General features: G+C 41.3%; 1 protein-coding gene across 1 annotated transcript in view; it reads left to right on the top strand.

Annotated features, from left to right (window-relative positions):
- The window catches only part of ATRN (attractin), a 154940-nt gene that overhangs the window by 118934 nt on the left and 14046 nt on the right, over positions 1 to 21960 (top strand). Inside the window, exons 26-27 of the mRNA XM_030041414.2 lie at positions 3509 to 3587; positions 15742 to 15849. Of these exons, the coding sequence (XP_029897274.1) occupies positions 3509 to 3587; positions 15742 to 15849 (187 nt within the window). The remainder of the gene's footprint in view (positions 1 to 3508; positions 3588 to 15741; positions 15850 to 21960) is intronic.

Genomic DNA, 21960 nt, shown 5'->3' with positions numbered 1-21960 from the left:
TTTGTGGGTATTTGCTGCCTCCTTGTGACGGTACAAAGATGTATGGTGCTGTTGCTCTGAAATACAGGGTACTGTGGTGAGTGTTTTAGAAGGAGTTTTTATTAGCCCTTAATTGTTAATTCCTCTCTGTGCTTTCTTCAGAAAGTCTTGGCTGCGGTGCCAGAAGTGAGACAGGCAAGAGAAACCCGTGAAAGACTGTGGCACATACAATCTTGTGCAATGTTGCATTTTGGAAAGGGGATTTAATATAAGGATCAAGGTGAACCACTCTAGCTTTCTTCTCCAAGGGAGTAAATGAATACGTAGGGAGATGCCGTGTTCAAATCAACCGAAAATAAGAGGTCCATCCCTGGCGTTCACAACTCGCTGAGGTCACATTTTTCCTAAAAAGGAGCCATCCTCATAGGAGTTTGGCATGTTTTGACATGTATCTTTGGTTCGGGGTGTATGTTTCTGGTGCTGTCTGTTCAGACACATGTGAATTAAGGGTCACCTACAGAAAGGTGGAGATCTCATTCACTTTGCTGGTTGTCCATGGCACAAAACAGCTTCATCTGTATGCCTGACCTCTCGAGAAACACCTCCTGAAGGTAAATTTCTCTGAAATGGGTCTTTATAACACAGAGGTGCTGGAGATTGAAGAAGCACCTGACCTTTTTCCTCTGCCCTTTGGACGTCCATCTTCTTTCCCCAAATAAAGGGGTATCGAGGAGGTAGACTCGGACAAGCCGTGGCAGTAGGCATTGCCCCTAAGCTGCATCGAAAATGCTTTATCCTGAGATGAGACTTCTCGCTGGAGTCACGACGTGAACACGATTGCCTGGCAGGCGTTGTGCTTTGGCAGCCTGTCCTAGGGACTCCTGCAGATGTTTTGAATATTGTTGTTTTCATGGTTGAATTATATGTGGAGCCAGGAACAGTTTTCCCTGCTGCCTTGAAGATTTTGTTTTATTTCCACCCTCCGTTTGTACATTGATGTTAAAATGTTACTGAAAACAAAGCAGACCAAAGATTTAGCTCATGGTCTTAGCTGTGCTGGTTTTGCATGAATACGTTTTGGATTTTTTTTTTCTCTTCAGGGAGCGCTGTCCTCCTTGGGCCTCAGAGATAAAGCAAACGTTGCACCTTAGAAAGACTTTAGGTTTCTTTGAGGAAAAGGGAGCTTAAAGAAGAAAAAAAAGCTTACCAAAGCCAATGAGTAAGTGTGGTGGCATTCATGCCGTGGGGAGCTAACAGGAGTCCCAAGATAAATGTGGGCACTCGAAAATTTTGCTAGTCCATCATTCACTTGCGCCTGTTCAGGTGTGGCAAAAGTGAAAATCCATCTAGTCCAAACGTGACCTTGTCCAGGAGAGAAATACTGTTCCCAGGTGGTACGAACCGTCTGCTATTGTGCTTAATACAGTGGCAGGGAGCTTCGGGAAAGAAAGGGAAAGCTGAAGGTATGAAATCCTTAATCATCAATAATGCATGTTAGCTTCTTTACCAAAATAGCAATTGAAGTTTTAATGTATACGCTTTACTAGTTAATGGGGGCACATTGTTTTTTACTGCGAAAGTCAGTAATAAACCAGTACCTCTCAAAAAGGAAAATGAAATAGCCGTTAAAAGGGCTTGTCTAAACTGTTTGTGTTTGCAGAAAAATGGCCAGGCTTTTACAGTGAAATGATGTCAGATTTTAACATTTAGAGAAAATGTGGGGGAAGTGATTTGGAATACATACCTCTTAAAATGAAAAAGGCCAAACAAATCTTTCCATGATCCTGCTTAAATTTATAAAAAAATAGGCACCGTAGGAGTCTTTAAAAGCTGTGCAGACGTTTTAATGCTGAAGTCACACAAGTGCCAATTTTTTAATATCGTATACTATATGATAGTAGAACATATTTCTGTACATATCTAAGCTTGAAAAATATAATCACATTGCCTAATGGCTGCTCCTTGACTGTTTGGTGCTCGATCACACCAGTTTTCATAATATATAGGCTATGGATAGTGATATGTAATCAGGAACAGGCTCTCGTCCTTCTGCATCTCGGGGAATGGTTCCTGCTGTCTGTCCTTTTCTTAACGATAAATATTTCCACGTCTTTGCATTACTCTCTGCTAAAGAATTTGCCGCTGTAAAGTAGGATTCCCAGTTGCTGAAGTAGTGCTTGAAGGACAAAATCTGCGGCCCCTCGCAGCTCGTATAAGGCAAACGGCACGGCATTTACGAAGAGAGGGAACAGCGGGGAACCGGTGGGGTGAGATGAGATGCTATCCATCATCATAAGCTGGGTTTTTTCGGTCGGCAGTGCAACAGTGGCTTCACGTCCAAGTAGATGAGGTCATCATCGGTGTCGTGGACGTTTGTATGAGTAGGATGGGAGAGCACGGTGGAAACCACAGCATTGTTTGGAAATAAGAAATTTGGGCATCTGCAGAAAGGATTGATTTTTGGAAGCAGGGCTGGATTTGTTTTCGAAGGGAGGGAGTATTGAGCGGTCACGGTCTTTCTCCCACCGTGGTCTTTCCTGTGTGGCTGTGGGTCTCCATTGGGAGCCCCAGAACGGCGAGAACCGAGCCGTGCCCAGAGGCAGGGAGAGGGGCACGCCAGTTCCCCCTTCAACAGAAATCCCTGTTCAAGCATACAGAGCACAGCGGTCGGCGTAAATAGTGCACTTTAGGAAAAGTCATCTATTCTGGTTAATCTTCCTTTAAGTGCTCACTTTAAATATACGCTAGAGCATGGGGAAGGAGGTTTGGCGACATTTTCTCTTCCCCATCAGTGCGGTGCTTGATAAGAGAGGCTTTCACTGGGGTTCAGATGTACAAACGGAAAAATTTTAATCTTAGGAAGCTTGCTTGCCTTGAAGTTGCTTATTAAGTATTCAGTGTGATAAGATCGTAACTGTCAGTAAAGTCGGCTTTTATTATTATTATTATTATTATTGTAACTACTTTTTGTTAAATCTGCTTCTTTGCATTTTCCCTAGCAGCTGATAAATCTATTCATCCTTTTCTCCTCTTTAGATTTAGGGAAAGCAATATAGATTTGAGGAAATCAAGAAATGCCTATAGTTCTGCAACAACCAGTTAAAAAGGATCCAACTACTATACACTTAATCAATTTTCTCTGCTTTTTTCAAGGCTTTTCTTTTTTGGGTTATCCTCTCACTTTAAGTATCGCCAAAGATAGTCAATACTAGCTTTTCCAATTTGATTAAATCTTTTGGCCTTAGTGTTCCGATTTCCTGGTGAAAATCGGTGGATGTCGTGTAAGGAGGTCAAATAGGTAACTTTGGAACAAGTTTTCTGTGAAAATAGATGTACATCATTCCTTACCAGGTGTCATGAGCACTGAACTGTGGAAAACACTTTGCACTGCTGTATTATCTTCCGTCAAAGTACCTCTAAGTATTATATGACCATTTAGTCTAGTTTTTTTTGATTTGCTAGAGTTTTTCAGCTGCCGTTATGTTATGAACAAGGACAATAAACTATTTTTATTTTTTTTCCTTTACAGTTGTTTCCTGTCTTTGCTCCTGGTGGCAGCTGTGGTTTGGAAGATTAAACAAAGTTGCTGGGCATCACGACGAAGAGAGGTTGAAATGACAAAATTGAATGCTATCTCTTAAATGACTTTTTTTATAGTTGTTCTCTCTTGTATTTATTCACATATGCATAGCATTAACCTTCAGTTAAGGATAAGCTCCACTAATCTATAAATGCTTCTGTTTGGGGATTTATAATAGTGTACTTTCGATTACAGTTTCAGTGACAAATGATGCTATTTTAGTATCCTGATGCTGCAGTTTCTGTGAAGCACAAAAAAATAGGGGTGAATGTCCTGCGTTCCCAGAACTCGGTTTCTAGAAGCGTAAATACAAACCGCAAATTAGGAGATTCTTTACATCTGTTTCAAAAGAGGAAGTTTCTGCGCTGAACCTCTGAACCACATTAGCTCCTGCTTTAATCTGTTAAAAACCAGGCTAATACCCATTTTCAAATTAAAAGCTTATCTAAATGTTTTGGGGTGGTTGGTTTTGGTTGGTTTTTTTTTTCTCCTCTGGAACATAGTAGTATAAGAGAAGGGTGGGAGAAGCCACCCACGATTTGGAAAGCTGTAGTGTGCTACTTAAAAAGGCAACTTCTAGTGCCAGAGCTTTCTCCTCTTCACATAGCCATGGACCATACCAGCGTCCCAACTTTTTCGTGTTTGCAGCATGTAAAAAAAATGTGTGCTTTATACTCCCCAGACTATAGTTCCTCCTTGTTTATTATACTTGCTGCATTTGGTGATTATTTTTTTTTCACCACCCTTTTTTCCTGCTTCTCTATTGAAGCTAATTTCATGTTATACCCAAAGCACGCAGGGTGACCGAGGTAGGATGGCCAATGTGCTGCCTCTCAATAACATAAAGTATGTGTCCTTATTTCTCATTTTTAAGCACAAATGCAGAAACGTATAGTAGAGCCGTGTAGAGAAGCAAGTCCTGTGTGCTGCAAGGCAGACTACCACGTGTTCCTGCGGTTTTCTTGCTGTGGAAAGCACTAAAACCGTGGAAAGCAGAGCCCTGTATAATGTACAAATATAGCAGAGGTTAAGCTGGCCTGCACCTGGGATTATTTTTAGGAGCTTTGTCTTGTGCAATTTGTTTACTTGTATGCAAAATGAGAGAAGCCAGACTTTATTCAAGTGAGTTTCTATATGTAAGTGTCTATATGTCATCACCCGAGACCAGATTTCTTTTCCTAAAGAGTGAGGTGTGTTGCTCCCCGCTTTTGGATTTTAGGGTGAAATCTGCCCATTCCCATAGATTTTCCTCCCAGCTGTCCTGCTGGGATGAAGCTCTCGGCAGTTGCAGGCACCCAGCCGTGTAACTGTTCTATTCAAGGGTATTTTATTCATATGTAGTAGTTGATCAAGAGTATTCTGGGGATTAATTTTTACAGTGCTGAAATTCTGTGCAAGTGCCTGTTTCTTGCATATCTTTGGAATATCTGTATCTGGTTGTACTCCAGTGCAGTAGTGGGAATAGTATAAATTTATTTAATCTGAAGGATCTCCTTTCTAATAATAAAGCAGGATGATGTCGGATAACTCTTCTCCTCTTCTTCCTCTTTCTGCTTCAGATGTTTTTACTCTTAGTAGTGAACTCAAATGCATAATATACTCAGTGGTTTTCAAACAGATAACCCTTAATCTTTGAAATAATTTAAGTCTTTGAGGTTTTTCCATATTCTCTAAAGGTAGATAAATTTTGACTAGGGTGGCTGGTTTTTTCCTTCTCATTTTCTTGGCAAGAAAGTAAGCTGGAGTCAGCGTAACGTTCCCTGTTGGCTCCTGGGGTTAAATGTTATCTAGGAATGTATGAGGAATATAGACTGAGCAGTAAATACCGTGCTTTGGAGCTCAGTTAAAATATTTTAGCAGTGGCCTTAATGAAAAATGTCTCTATAAATTAAGTTACTTTCAGTCTGACGCATATTTTAAGGAAAAAAGCTGGAGTACTAGCAACATACTGCCATGTTTTAGTCTAAACTCAGTTTACATGTGTGGCTATTTGACGGGCAGTTCATCGGTGTGTTCTTTTCCTGGCAGATTCCTGTCTTTTGCTGTTACTTGTTTTGCTCCTTCTTGGCATCTAGTGACTCTATCTTGTAGTTCATAGATCTCTGCTATTCCATTCCTCTTTTGTTAGAAATACTTGTAAAACTTGAGGAAACGCTTTTAAATATTTGTCATGCCATTATTAGATACAGTAATAAAGACAGTCTCCGGAAACAAAAGGCTGCCCAAAAGGTTTTTTGACTTTTTGATATTATCTAAGATGATTTTATAGTTTGCAGGGTTTTTTTTTATTCGGACTCTCAGTAAATCCTATCAAGGCTCCCTTTAAACATTAGTAGTTAAAATAATGATTGATACAATACTGCAAGTTTTAAGTGTACTCAAGTTTATCCATCTGTTGTTCTGAAGATGGCTTTGAAGCGTGTGACTTTTAGATTTGCCATTCTTCCTTTGGAAGTGGCTGTTCTCTTTGGTTTTCTCCATTACCCTTACAGGAGTCTTGGGTGACAGAGTTTGCAAGCTGGACTGGGAAAAACAGATTTTGTTTTATCGCTCCCCCCCCTCTATAAATGCTGACGCAGTTGATGGAGACCACCTCCTCCCACCGTATTACAACTTAGAGGCAGGACAGAAGGAAAGGTGATTAAGCAGCAGTGGCAGGACACCCGATTCAGGCAGCATATTGTAAGGTTTAAGTTAATGTATGCTGCAGCCTTGGAGGAAGATACTCCTCTGGTTTGGGCTATATTTTTAGAAGGAGTCAAGTTACAGTCGCCTGTCTCCTGTGGGTTGTGCTGTAGTAATTCTGCGCTTGTTCTCTAATCTCAGCCCAAAAGTAAGTAAAATATAATGCAATCTGCAGGTAATTCCCAGCTATCAATCACTTCTGCTTCCAATATAAGCATTGCAAGCGCCTAACTTCTTATCGCACTGCGGAGTGAAAAGTAGATAGCTGACGCTTAATCTGAGATATGTATAGGACAGAAAAGGGAGCGCGTTGAAAGGTCTAGTAGTCAAAATTATGCAGACAGTATTGCTTGGAAAATGTGCTGGGAGAAGTTGTACAGCTGTGCTTGGTGTATCACGTTAATGGAACAGAGCAGCAGCATTTGGTTGAAACTAAATTTGCATTACTCCTTACTAAGAAAGCAGTGTACTACAAATCCAGAGTCTACATCAGGATCTTGTAAAATATGTACGATTCTCCTGATTTTTTTTTTTTTCCATTTCTACAGCTACTCCTCTCTGACCAGCTGCTTGCACATGTCAGTGCTGATGTTCCTCAGCCTTCTGGCTAAAGGGCCTTTTGGGTGTGCAAACACGGCGTAGCAAATGTATAATTGTAGGAAAATGAGTCTGGAGCACTGAGCAAAAGTTCAGGACTTGCGGAGTATAAAACTTGACCTGAAGTAAAAATGGGAACAATTTGTGTCATATCAGGCATGGAGGAGATGGGGTTGTAAATTGTGTGTTTATTCCCTCTCCAGTGAGCACCAAGTTTAAGTATCTTCAGACATCTTAAAGAGGGAAAATGGAAATAAAAAGGCAGCTTTTATAGGAGGCTTAGGATGAGGTGAATGACATTAGGAAATAGGCATAGGAAACCTTTCTGTCTTGTCTCTAGAAAATGACACGTTAAATGTATCAAGGTGGTAATAGAGAATAATGCACAAAATACGAGAGTGGCATTAGAAATTTAATATGCTCATCTGCTGTCGTGAATTTTCTGTCCAATTTTTTTATTTTAGCATCCAAATCCTATTCTCTTCATCTTCAGTCTGCTTCATCTTCTACACTTTGAGGGAGAAATAGCTCCTCTTAACGTTTCCAGCAAATGGAGCGTGGATAGTGGTTTGGCCGACCCAGTGTGACTGTCTGCATGAGGGTCAGCTGGATCACTCTCCATGCCCCATCGGGATGTGTTCGGAGCATCAACACCAAGCACGTACAGAGATAACTAAATTTGGGTGTCTAGAGCTCAACTGCACCCTTAACATACATAAAATTGTCTACGTTTTGCATCCTTTCTTGCCAAGACTATCCAGGACTGAACGTTTTTACTCTTGTGCACTGCCCAACTTATTCAGGACGGGTTTTTTTGTATTGATTTACTGCAGGGATTATCCTTCTCCTCCCTGACCTCATTGCTGAAACCTTTTTCTCTCCCAAGTGTATTCAAAATGTAGCAGCGCTTCTTTTTTCACTGGCATCCTCCGCTATAAGATCCGTGAACACTGAATACCATTTAGGCAGGTGGATTTCTGGGTTCATTTTTACAGCAAAGACTTTCCAAGGGATGCGTGCTGTGTATTATTTATTGCCCTGCCTTCGTTTTCTTCCCCTTCCTGCTCTCACTTGTTAGTATTTCATTCATCTCATATCTTCTCTCTCAGACCATGATTTAGGGCATCCTTTGTCAAAGAACAGGATTCAGGATTGGAATATTTTCGAACTGTAACTGTAAATCAGGGTCTTCATCGCTGTCTAGAGTCTCCAGTGGTGGTTTGGAAGGATCTGGTATCAGCCTTATGTGGGAACATTAAAAGGTCAGGCTACAAATGTCCCTAGATTTGAGCAGTCCCAGGTGCATTGGAGGGCTTGTAAGAAATGAGATGTGCTGGTGCCGAAATTTGCTGCTGTATTCTCTGAGCTCCCAGCAGTCATTTGACATGTAGACCTTCTTGTTCGATAGCACCAACAGCCCTATTCGGTGTCTGTCAGCTGAGAAAAAAATACGAACTTGTTGGTGTAGTTTGTAGAGGAAACACGAATTGGAGGAGTGAGAAATCGTGGCAAGCAGATAACTTCTAAGGAGGTCTAGATTCCATGGTTAGCATACTCAGTGGTCTCATTACAGTGTGAAACGTAAGCCTGTGTATGTATTTTTTTAAACAGGTAAGGTGGGTTTACTTCCCAGAATACCTGTTCCCTGGACAATAGACTGAAATGATGGTGGCTGTCGTGATTTAATAACCGTACGTAAATTCCCAGTTTCTGCATTTATAAGGAGAGTAATAAAATAAGAGCATAGTGTTAGTATTATGTGTAGCCGGTTATTGGAGTACTGTGTCCACTCATCTCAGCAATGTCTTGGGTGTTACAGATGGTACAGAACAACACTGCAAGATTAATTTGTTATCTGGAAGATAAGCGAGAGACTAAAGCGTCACAAATTACTCATTTTATCCAAGGAAGAACATATTGAGATTTGATGATGTGAGTCAGTGTCTGTGAAAAGGAATCATAGAAGATTCATGATGGGATGAGGGTCTTCTAAACGATCAGCCAAAGGCATAACACCCAGTGTCTGCAACTGGGGGTAAAAAAAGTCAAAAGCTGTTTTGTTTTTCTCCTCTTTTTAATGGCAAGAGTAGCAATGCCAACTTTTTTTTTTTTTTTTTGGAAGCTTGGCTCTCAGATTTTGAGTGCTTTTGGAATGATCTTTTCTAGGTCAATCACACGGTGCCATTTGGTAGCTCGTACTATGCAAGAGGTCAGATGAAATAATCGTAACTTTCCGCTATCCCTAAATTTAAAATCTATGAATGGGAACCAACTCATAGTGCCTGCAGGCTTTTTCCAAAATACAGACGCTGCGTGCTCTCTACAGTGATCTGTGTGGCTTTGGTCACCAATTGAAGGAAATTGTAGCAGAAATAAGAGATGCCCTGAAAAGGAAAAATATCCCAAAATAGTAACGTTGACAAGAGATTCCAGCTTAGGGGGAGATTGATGGTCCATTTTTGTTTGAACATGCTACTGTCACTTCTGTGCCTGATTGAGCTCATCTCAGGTTGAACTTGCAGATGGACAGTTACAGCTGACCATTTGTAGCTTTAATATGTCCGTGCGGGACACCATCATATCAGGTTGGCCATCGCATCCGCAGTGTTGGCATCCAACTGAGCTCTTCTCACGTAGTCTTTAGTGGTGTTGCCGCTAGGGAGTTAAGTGGGTTTTAGTGTATCCCAAAAAAAAGAACCGTTGGCCAGCGTTTGCGATGGTGAAGCTAGGCTATCAAGTCTAGCTCTAGGAGAGGTCAGCCTCATTTAAAAAACCCCACAAGTGCATGTATATTGAAGCTGTTGTCATTTCAGACTCCTAGGTCTCTCTCTGATGATAGGAATCAGTGGCACAGGTATCTAATTTAGCTATTTGGAAAAATCAGGGAGAAAAGCAGTGTTGTGTAATTATGCTAGAAGAGCTCTAGTCAATCAAAGGTGCACTCTGCTATTGTGTAATTATCTGGTATTGGTATATATTTTGGTCTGCATGGACTACATGCTTCTGGTCTTTTAAAAAATGATACCTTATTCTTATTAAAGGTCAGGTTTTCTGTGCCCCCCTACTGGGCATGATTATGATGAATAACTTACTTATCTTAATCAGCCCTGAATTAAATATCTTCTGTCATTTCAGCATGAGGCAGCTTCCCAGCAGCTTTGCTTTCTGGTTTGTTATAGTTTTGAAGTGTGGAAATGCCTGTTGAGAAACATTTGAACATTAATTCTCTTCTCCTCTCTCTTTCAACATAGCCTGCAAAGTCAGTTACAAAACTAATTAGCTAACATTAATATGTGCACTGCTCTAGGGGCTTCAAAACTTAATTTTCAGTGATGATGGAAGCGTCAGAGAAAATTGTTTGTTTGTTGACTTACATGGTAGTTAATGTAATTGTAGCTAAATGCTTTAAATCACTTATTTCTGAGACAATGTGGCTCATCTTCGTGCAATATTTTTATCTTGTACGTTTATTTCTTGGCTGATGCCCCTCTTTATTTTGTAGGTAACTCCATTGTCTTGTCCCCTTTCCCCCAAGGTCACAGAGTAACTATAACGTAAAGCAAAGGTTCCCACACCAGGATGTATATGTTACTTCAGAGTAACGCACAGTGATGCCTGAGCACCCGTCAACGCTGGCCACGCGGACACGCAGCTCCGTCTTGCTGCCATTGCCACCGCCACGGGGAAGGACACCTTCTCCCAAGGTCCTTGGGAACCCCGGGAGGGTGATGTCCCCTTCCCACGCCGGCTGTCAGCAGCCTGAGAGCTGCAGTTTTGGCAGATGTCATTACAGCAGAGCTCTGGGACAAGTTCTCCGGACAAGGTTTTCTAAGTTAGTCGTGCCTGGAAATAGGTAGTTGATAGTTTATGTGCATACGCAAATATGTATTTGGGCACAAATGGGACGAGCCACCTTCTGAATTCAAATGAAGCTCTTGCAGCAATTTAGGATGTGCAGGGATAAGCTCGAAATGCCACTATACCAGTGCAACCACTCTACCCAGTATGTTCTGGGAGGACAGGAGGTCCTCTGACCTCAACAAAATCGCTGTGACTTTGGTTAGCAAGCAGCCAAGTCAGAGCTAATGAGTCTTGCTGGGAGAATTTTGTTACCCGTTGTTCAATGCATGCAGTGGGACCTTTAGATATTTGTTTGGGTTGTGTGTTCTATATGTTGTGCAGAGCCTCGGAGGGAACATGTAAGAGGACTGACAGACTTGAATAACTTTGCAGAATTAATGCTATTTAAAAGACAGGTCAGGAAGGAGGAGACAACTTTGTTCTGTTTGTTTAGCTTCAGGGGGATGAACAGCAAGCGGAGTTGCTGAATCCACATCAGAGACGAACATCTTTATGCTCTGCATGGTAGAGCTCCACGTTTCGGCTTGATACAGGAAAACCCCAAATATTCTGTTCTGCCCCAAAATCTTTGTTTTTCCTAAAAGTCTTAAACAACAAGGGTACAAATTGGTTTGTTTCCTTATCTTCTTTATCTTTCTCTTTCCGTGACACTGGAGCTGTTACTCTTAGGACTCTCAGTTGTTTGTGAGGTCTCTGGCTTTTGGCCCATTGGACCAGTTTATCTTTGCAATACAGACAGGGTGGTGGTTCAAAACACACAGCTGATTTCAGAGTCTCCTGGTTTTTAAAGTTGGCTATGGACAGCATGGAGAACGCAGCTGGTGATTTTGCTTGTTCATAACAAGAGTGAAGCTTGATTTTTTTTCCATGGTGGTACAGAAATACAGCAGCAGAGACCCAGTTCAGCAGGAGGTTGATCATAGTCTTAGCTTTGGAGCACCATCTCAAATTCATTGCAGCCTCGAAGGTTGTAATACGAATCCTCAAAGGGTGACCTTTAATTGTACTTGTCTCATCAAAGTAAAGGAATGTGGAGCTTGCTCTGTTGAAATATCTTCAGGAAAAGTTCCTCTAAAGCTGAAATGTTATCTCCTGAGGATGCCCAGAGTAGCTATACTTCTAAAAACAACAACCTATGGGTCCAGAAAGATCTGCATTTCAGAAATACCTTGAGGGATTAGATCTACAAATTTCCTGGAGAAATAACCCGTTGAGAAGACTACTGCTCTTTTCTGGCTCCCCTTGTTAAAGTTTACCTCCTTTGACCATAGACTGGTGTAATGGTACCAGACATTTCTGCAGATTCCCTGCCTGAATACGTCCGGTCTGCTGGAAATAACTTTGCTCCCTTTCTTGTGGGGTCCTGCTTGCTTTGCTTTTACTTTACCTTAAGATGAAAGCTCATCCGTGCCCGTTGTTCCCTTAGCACACCCATGGTTTTTGACTTTCTACTTTTTTCCTTCTCATCTCTGTTGAAAACTGAAGTGAAATACTCATGTAAAAACTTGAGTTCATTACAGATTCTAGATAGCTGTTTTTGCTTAGCTTTTTTTTTAAAGCCCTTCTTTATAAGGAGCAAATAAAATCCAAAATGCGTGGCTTTCTTCTGGAAAAATCAGCATCCTTTCATGGCTGAAAATATCAGAGCCCCATCCCGAAAGGTACCGTAGCCCTGTGCTCATAAAGAGAGAGACTCTGCAGGGGGCAATTGCTGAGATGGATGGTAGCAGGATGGTTATACAGAGGCTGGTGACTGCTTTATTATCGTGAATAAAATGTTCAGCCTTTTCTTGTCAGAAAACACAGCATAGGTTATATTAGTCAATTAACCTGGTAACCTGAATAGCTGTTTTTCTTTTGCGTGAGAGCCTGTGCTACTGCATGAAAAGGTTTTCCTCAGTTCGTCTGGCGGTTCTTCTCCCATCAGTAACACACTATTCATTTTGGATTATCCATTACTCAACGTGTATGAATTTCAAGAATTACTGTTATGAAACACTGCATTTCTGCACCGTTCGCTCCTGGATCTGCACCTCTAGTCCTGGGCACTAGGAGATGAGCAACCTCGGTGGTCTTCCCGCCTCCTTGCTCTTTTTGTCTTCCGCTGTAGACTGTTGAGTTTGTTTATTGTCAGATTCTCTTAGCATCTGGTTGACACCAAAACTTTCAGGCGTTGTTTCAACACTTCCCGTTCTGCAATTGTTTCAACTTGCGGTTTTCTTGGACGGAGTTTTTCTACCGATAGTGGGGAAGAAAAACCCAAAAAATCAATGCAAATTGAAGTTGTGAAGGTTCTCACAGTTTGCTGTTACTTAAATATTAAAGGCCAGTGGTGTGTTCCAATACACGCTTTTTGATGTGTTTTTATTGTAAGCCTGTCAAACACTTTTGCCTTTGAAATCCTCTTCAGACCTAAGTGATTTAAAATATTCCCAGGTTGTCCTATTAATTGTGTGATCTAGAAACCAAAGGTTTGCTTGAAAGAGTATTGAGGTTCATTATTTTAAATCTCAGAAAGCCAATCATTAGGAATGAGGGTAAGCCTGGTTCTGGGGTATCTTGATGTTAACTGCTGCTGATTTCTAATGACATGCTCAACATCTTGGCTAGGGAAATGCCACGATTTGTCCCTTACAACATAATAAAATCTTTTAATTAAAATTTTGACACACCAAACAAATATCGAAGGATATATACATGCACAGATTAAACAGGCACAGTGCGTGCCCTGGGGAAAAGAGTGACATTCTGGTTACAGAACAATTATTTCTCAAATTTATTCTTAATTTTGCGGGGTGGGGGTGGGGGGGAATTTGTAACATGACTTGTGCTACACCAGAAACTGATGTTAGGAAAAGGACGTTCTCCCTTAGGCATTTGCTGCTTTGGTTGCAGCTTGGACCTTTGGTTTTACCTGTTTGGCCACTGTTATGCTGAGAGTCAGCTGGCTTTGGGACAACCCTGAAGGCGATGGCTTTTCTTGGCCAGTTCAGAAAACGAAGACAATAACGCTGCTGTCAGCATTCCTTTTCCCACCGCTCCTGTTGTAGCACATCTCTGCCTTTCCAGCGCTGCTCGGGGTTTTATTTCTTGAAGCTACTATTGACTTCAATAGGAGTCATGTTGCCAAATTGCATATTTTCTTTAGTAAACTAAACTTCCTTCAAAGAGCTAATAGCTTTTAGTTTGTAAGTCTCTTGGACGTCTTCATCAGGACAGCTTGTTCTTTGATTTTATAGCCATTAAACAAAGCGCTTTATGATAGCTGAAGGGGACAATTGCAGGAACAACAACCCAGCAATCTGTTTCACACTTGCTTTAGTCTGCAATCTGCTGGTGTGCTTTAAATATTCGAAAACTCCTCGCATTCTTTCACCCAAGTGTGAGTTAGACACAAGTTTGCTTGCAAATGCTTAGTACAGCTCTGTTGGTATGAATTCGTTGGGGTTTTTTGCTTTGTGACTATCTACAATCTGCTCGAAAATGCTTCCCCCCCACCCTTTCAGAGAGTAAGCAAAACTTTACCACTTGCCTTTTATGGCAGTGAAATTTTACATTAATTTTATTAAACTGAGAGCCGTAGAGGCTTATATACCCCCCAAGCTTGGTTGCATCGATCCCATCGTGCCTTCCTGCTACCTTGCCTGAACCCCAAGCTCACAGAGACAATCTTCCAGTTTTCTACGCAAAAAAAAAAAACCCAAACTAAAAGATAACTTGGCAAAGAAAAGACCAGAGAAGGTTTATGAGTTCAAGAAAATGGTTATGTGATTAGCGTTGTCCAAACGAGTTGCACGCTGGATAGTAGCATCTTCCTTTTGCCTGTGTGCTGTGTCCTCCTCTGCTGTGCTAGATGGGGGTTATTTGGGGCACGCTGCATTTTGTGCTGTTTTCTTTAGCACTTTTTGAGTGCTGTAAATGGTCAGTTAGGGCTTGGAGTGTCAAATTGCCCAAACTTAATGGGGAAATGTGGGTGGCGATGGTGGGAACTATACACGGCATTTGGTAGTGGCTCAATCTTACATAAAATAAGAGTATAACTAGTATTGCTGCAGCTAAGTAGTAATGCTAAATGCGTAAAGCTGCATACAACAAGTGGTTTAAGGCAGTTGCTGCACTTAAGGGTAAGACTGCTGGTTTTCTACACGCTTTACAAAGTGTATGCCTCTTCCCTTATTAAATAGGGGCACCGAGTCACATCAGACCCATTGCTTCTGGGAATTAGGGTTATGGCTTCTGCATCCACATATAGGTTGTGTAGCTTGCTGTTAGGATTAGAGATTAGCTGCTGAAGCCAAAAAGAAGCGTGTCCGTAGCTCAGCTGAAATTGAAATGCTCTTTCCAGCCCAGCCGTATAGGAAGTGTCTTTTTTTGTGTTAAAAAAAGGGAGCTGCATCGTAATGCTTAAAAGCGCTTAAGAGGACAATAAAGAGATGTCTTGTGTCATGAAGGCTTGCAGAGATTTACCCAGGAAAAGGTTTTCTGTTTTAATAAAACATATTGCAGCAAGGACATGCTTGCCATTTGATACATTTGCTGCATTCAGAAAAGAAACAAACAATAAAAAAAGATGATTATTCAATAGGTGCCTGACAGCATTTTGCTAGTGCTGTTATAAAAAAATATCTAATTCTTTCTTACAGTAGTTATGTACTGCTGCTAGTTTAATTTTAAAATGGTTCCCACAAATCCTACGGAGTCCTGTCATGCCCTGGACAGGTGATGACAAACAACTAGGGTAACACAGCTTAAAAAGTAAATAACTGCTTTATGGAGACTTAAGCACATGTGTTTTCCCTCACAAACGAGTCAGGCTAAGACTGGGCGTGTAGCTTTACTTGCAATAACTCGTTAAATTGTAGTAGCATGAATATTTACAATAGTCTGTCTGTACTCTTAAGCCTGTTAAAACACCAGGAGGTTATTTTTCCATATTCATTGATACCCCTTTGTATTGGGTAAAACCTCTCAGATACATGTTTTTTTCATCTTTGTGTTGGAACAATATGATGATAATATTTTTCTGTTTATTAAATTAGCAACTACTCCGTGAGATGCAACAGATGGCAAGTCGCCCCTTCGCCTCCATCAACGTTGCCTTAGAAACAGATGAAGAGCCGCCAGATCTCATTGGGGGAAGCATAAAGGTGAGAGCTGGTGCTTTAGGATGATCCTTACCGCAATTAATCATGGATGCTTGTTTTAAACTGTGGTTAACGCAATAATCCCAAATTCTTTATTTGTTATATACCTGCAAGAAACCGTAAGTCCGGGATGGCCAACAGATACCGTTTTCGTTTGCTTTTATCCCTCCAGGTATGCATTTACAACTTTTGGGCTGGTTTAGATAAAAGTTATACTGTGTGTAGGGTATGAGATTTTGTTTGCCTTGTTAGTTTTTATGCCTTGTAAATAGAGAAGAACGCGGCTTTACACAGTAGAACATTTGGCTAGAAATGGCTATAGGTGCTGCAAATAGAAACCATTTTTCTGTGATATCTCAAAGCAAACAGGAATATAGTCATGTCTGTGTACTGTAATAGTGTTAACATATTTCTGATTATAAATATACGTTCAAATACGTCTTGTGATGCGCAAATAGGAGTGTGGAGAAATCATTGTCTTAAACCAGGCTGGCATGTTCTTAGACACAACATGTTGTATTTTTAGGAAAAACATTTAAAAGGAGACTAATGAATTAAAGGATCTTTTTGATGTGATGCTTTGGTTAGCAGACCTGTATACAAAAAGAAAAAATCAAGAACATGAGAACACTGATTATTTTTGTTTCCTAAGGTAGCTGTTTTGTTTTATTTAGACTTCAGTTTTTTGGAAGTCGTCTTCATTAGTGCAGGCACAAAGTTTGTCACCTTCTGTTACTGTGACAAGAAAGTAAGTTATGCTTTTCTATAAAAAAATGTGTATTTAAATTATTGTAAAGCACATGAAAACAATCTAACCCCCGAACTTCCGTTTGGGGAGTCATAATATTTAAGTCTTGGCCTTAGTATCAGGAAATGCCACAATTAAGGTTGCCTGTATAGCTTTAGCTCTTCCTTATTTATCTGTGTATATAGTCTTTCACGGCAAGTTGTAACACTTTTTCCACCTGATTGGTGTCCTGCAGCATTTTCTGGGTGGACACTGCATAGAAGAAGCTTTTCAATATATTGTCTTAGTTCCATTATTTGTTCTGGTTATTTACCCTGTTCTTGGTGACTTTGAAATACACGCCTGTAAAACTGGATTGTTGCTCAACAATTTAGAATGAGCCTTTTTTCTTTTCTTTTCTTTTCTTTTTTTTTTTTTTTTTTTTTTGTTGCTTCTTCGAAGAGGTCATGCGATGTGTGTTGATGTTCCCATTGGGCTGGAGGCAGATTTGTGAGGCTGTAGCCTGGCTGCTGATAGTTTTGTGTTGCAGTCTGTCTGTCTGGGGGCATTTCCCTTCCCCTTTTTCTATTTTCTGGAAATAAGCTAACTAAAAGCACCTCTCCTGTAGGATCAGGCCAGAACAAAGCTGTCCTGAACTTTTTGATCTCTCCGAGAAGTTTGTCTGCACTCAAAAACTACAGAGAAGATAGTAAACTTTGGATCTCTTATGTTCTGATTAGTGTGTCATTTCTCCTCTTGTTCAGCCAGCAGTGCTTTTTTCTTCTTCATTTGGGCTTTGTTGTTCGCTTTCTCCTCCATACCTCTCTGCTTTTTGTTTTCTTCTCCGTCTCTTCTTTGATTATAGGAATGTTGAACTCTTCTCTTTTGAAGTGCTTCCATAGACAGCACCACAGACAGGATTTCATCTTTTTCTCACTCGCAGCTAAGCTTCCTTGCCTTCCCATGTCTGCCGTCATCTTCCATATCTCACTTGTCTGACCTCCTTGAGTTGCTCAAGAACGGATGGAGAAGCCGGTTTTAAGCATAATAAATAAGACTGCGGACAGATGTCCTTTCTTAGACCCAGAAATTCTTACCAACTGCTAATTGTCCCCTGTGCCGATAACTCATACAAATGTTTCTTAATCAACTTCAAGCATAAATGAGACTGTGTGATTCAGGCAAATGGTGCAAACCTTGTACAGTAACCTAAAGCCAAGCAGGGAACGTGGACATAGACCGTTGTGCCAGCAGGTAACTTCATCTGCTGGAAGATCTGGGTGCAGAACGAGGATGCTTTTCCATGACGAGAAGAGTCACTAGATTTTGAGGGGGGTTTTTTTTGTTGTTTTGTTTTTTTTTTTATCATCATGGAGAATTTGGATAGTGGATAAAAGTAGGCCTAAAAGTCTGGAGTGTTTCAGCAAAGTTGAAATCACATGGAGAGGAGGCTCAGGAAGCTTGTGGGTTGTGAGCAATTTGGGAAATGACCCTTCTGAGATAGTCTGGCCTGCTGGATGCTGCATATAAATGAATTTAAATAGAAGTGGAAAAGCAGTCTCAATATCTGTGGGGTCAGCTTCAGTTTTTTTCCTCATCCGTTTTGCACCTGCATGGGAAAAAAGCTCTCAGCAGGAGAGAGCTGCAGGAAGATGGGCTGGGCCAATACGGAATTGTAAAACTGCATTTTTCTTTGTATTTCGTCTGTTCTTTAATTATTAGCCAAGAAAAGAGTTGCTATGTTGTTGGACCGTAAGCCATTCTCCAGTTACTTTGCCATTCGCTGTGTCAAAATTTGAGAGCCTTCGTTTTAATGCAAGAAATCCAGACTTGTGTTACCATAAATGCATTGATTTTTTTCTTTCCCCACGTGAATCAAAGCCTTTGGTTAATAACGAGTTTATTTGAGGGTTACAAAGGAGAAGTGGAAAATGGGATGTCTTGTCTGCAAGAGATTAATTTCCTTTTCCATTGTGCATAGCCCATTGGCAGCCAGTGTCAAGCTAGTTCCATCCTAAGCTAATGTTTTCCAGCTGGACAGTATTAGAACCGTGTTTTCAATTAGTATTTTTCCTGGGGTACTTAGAAGTAATAGAAAGTGATTTACCTGCAGGGAAACTATTCATATTACAGTCTGCAGCTAGGCAACGCGGAACTAGCTGCTTTGGTTTATTTCCTACTCAACAAATACCCACTGGATCGCAAATCTGCCACTAAATTTGCTTGGTTATTACAAAATCCATTGGCTTTTCTCTGCAGCTTTTTGTGCATTTGGAGGTGCTGCATATCACAATTTTTTTCAATTTTTTCCCCTGGATATCTGGGACTCATCCAAGTGTCTGAACTGGTATTACTGTAACTCCAGCTTTTTTAGGTCTTGTTATCTAATTAATCTAAGTCCTGTAGTTCTCTGCAGCCATTTTTAGAAGAAGCTTTCCTGAAGAATCTGAAAGTTTATAATTTTGACATTGATTTCCAGGTGTCTTGAAGTTGGTAAAGGCATGAAGTGAATGCTTGTAGATTCTTCGGAAAAACACATACACAACATAGCAAGCAAATGCTTGGCTTGAGCAAAACACCTACGGGATCAACAAGAAAATTGTTGCCTTAGAAAAAAATTATCCTTAAGTTGGAAAAAAATTGGTTTGGAAGCTTTTAGAGGATTTGAAAAACACTCTTGTAAAACGGAGCATTTGCCTAGTAGAGCTGGTCCATAGAGCAGCCTTTGCTGTGCTGTGTTTAGGGATCCAACGTGCGAAGCCAGTGCTAAGAGGTGATTATTTTTGCATCTGTGATTGACAGGCTGTCCACATCTATAGTTGCCTAAATGGAGTGAGAGAAGTATTTGGTGAGCAAAATCCTTCTGAAGTTCATTTAGCATGTTCTGTACCTTCATGCCGACGTGCATTTAATTCTGCTGCGTTAAGCTTCTGAGGGCAAAATAGCTTCACTGCAAATCCTTAATCAGACATCAGCTCACCAAGCTGGCTGATTCCTTAAAAATAGCAGGAAAATTGATGGAAAATAGCATCTCACTCTAGTAATTAGTTTGCTTTGTTATGGAGGAAAGTGCTGTTGAGTGGTTTAAAGACTGCCAGAAGGTCCCATCTGTTCAAGAAGCACAGAGATGAAGTGGTGGGCTGATTTAGGAGTGGGCAAGGGATACCACAGATTTATATTTTCAGTCTATTTGTATTTCGCATCCAAGTGGTGCCCTTGTGAAATTCCTTTTACGTTGCAGTGAAGTTGCAACCGGCAGAAAGGAGCAGAGAAGCGAGAAGTTAGAAGTCCTGTGCCACAGGGCGATGGGTTTGGGGAAGCCGCAGGGGTACCGCTGCGGTGAGGAATGATTTGAAATGAGGCATCGTCGAGCTCCAGCGCTTCCACAGGGCGACTTCGTCTTAATTTTTACGTGTAGCTCTGTGTTGGGCTGTTTCATGCAGTGAGACAAGTTCAGTGAAGAACAGCCAAGGGCCAAGGAATTGATGGATTTTATAGCTTTTATCCTGTTCTGGTTGTTGCTCTTGATGACTCACTTTCCCCCTTTACATCCCATGTTATTGACCCGCTATTAGTCCATCAAATTCGCTGATGGACCAGCTTCTGTGACCCCCTCCCACCCAGCTTCACTTAAAACGAGCTGGGTTAGCGTAAGCGAACACAAAGTTTCCCACTTGGCCGTGCCACCGAGCTGAGATTGGGGGTCCTCGTGCAAGCAGGGAGATTCGGAAGGCTGGCAGTTTGAGCTGTGATACATAAATGTAGTCTTAAGTAGAAATGACCAGGCTGTCGAGATGCATTAGAGGGGAACAGAGCACATTAGGGTTTTTTGGAGGTGGTATGAATAAGCTGAAAGGGAGAGTCATTCGTTATCCTCAAAAGGATAATAGTTGGAGGAAGGGGATGAAATTGAGGGGGGAGAACACAAACTGAATGTTCTTAATCTGATGTGGCATTTGCTAGAGATGGTTCGCGCGCAGCCTTCGAGGCCAGAGAGGCTGGTTTTATTTCGCCTGACCTGTCTAATGCAGGCTGCTCAGGCTTGTTAGCTTGCCTTTTGAAATGCAATTTAATTTCTAATGCATTATTTCTGGGGTTTCTAGCATTTGCTGGTTCTAGGAGGTTTTCCTTGCATTAATGCTAAGGCATTCAAAGCATGTCAGTGTGTAGCTGTCTCCTTGTCTTTAGCAAAAGCACTTCCACTCATTAGACTTGGTCCGTGTGCGCGAGCGGATGGCAGGAGCCCTCCTGTTCCGTCACGGTGATGAGGGACATGCCACAAAAAGCAACATCCCAGCTTGTACTCTATAGTCGGTGTTAATTCTGCTTATGCTGGCCCACTTTCTAATCCATGGAAAAGTGCGTGATCCCCTTTGAAGGAGCGCCGTGCTAGATGGAGTTGCCAGTGGTAAGAAGGGAGCGTTATCTGGGCAGCCGAGGTGTGTAAAACAGATTAGCTGCACTAAAATTGCATATAGTCTGGCTGTGATCCGTACTGTGAAAGCAACAACAAAAATACCTGATAAAACCTTCACCTAATGAATTATTTCCAGTTAACTAGGGCCAGGTATCTTGGTTTGCTTTCTGTCGCAAAATTAGGGACTTGGGGGCAAACTTTTGCCGCTTCCATAATTTAATGTGGAATATAAATGTTTGGAAGGGAGCTATTATGAGATCAGTAGAGACATCTGTTAAGCCTGCCTTGTATTTAGGGACTGTTTGGCCAATAATTGAGATTTAACTAGTTTAAGGTTTGAAGACTGTAAAGTTTTCAGCAGAATGGGCCCTGATTTTAGCTGATAAGGAGGAATTTGCTGGAGGAAGAGGAAGGAGCGCGAAGCTTCCCACAGGAGAGGGTTTTTCTAAGCTCTTTTTTCCCTCTAGTGCAAACGAGTGTCTCTTCTGATTGAAGTACTAATAACACCAGCAGCTTCTCAAAAACATTATCAGGGACCTATTTGCATTTCTTTATGCCAGGTAGCTGTTTTGTGTGTCTTGTGTTTGCAGTCTTCATCCAACTGTCCTATTTCGTTGGGGTTTTTACTCATACGTTTTCATGTGCAAAAAACAGCCAACTTGTCAAAAAGAACCAGAAAAATCCTGCCTCTTCACCCATACAAAATCAAAATAAATATCTACCGTTGGCCATGTATATTTTGCCCAGATTTGCTACCCATGGCCTCATCCATCCCATCCCCTCCCCGGGGCATCAGCAGGGAATTGAAGAAGAAGGGCGAGCGTTGACTTTACGTGAGTGGCAATGCTCAAAGCTGTGACATGAGATTTTGTCATTTCAGGGTGACTGCTTTTGAAATACAAACTTGCCTAGCGAAATCCTTTCCTTCACCAAGAGCTTGTGTCTGTGTTTTGCTGGATTGACAATGTGC

This window comes from Aquila chrysaetos, chromosome 1 (assembly GCF_900496995.4).
Source record: "Aquila chrysaetos chrysaetos chromosome 1, bAquChr1.4, whole genome shotgun sequence".
NCBI classification, from domain to species: domain Eukaryota; kingdom Metazoa; phylum Chordata; class Aves; order Accipitriformes; family Accipitridae; genus Aquila; species Aquila chrysaetos.
The sequence above is the reverse complement of the archived record's forward strand: the minus strand, read 5'-3'. Positions and strand labels throughout refer to the sequence as shown.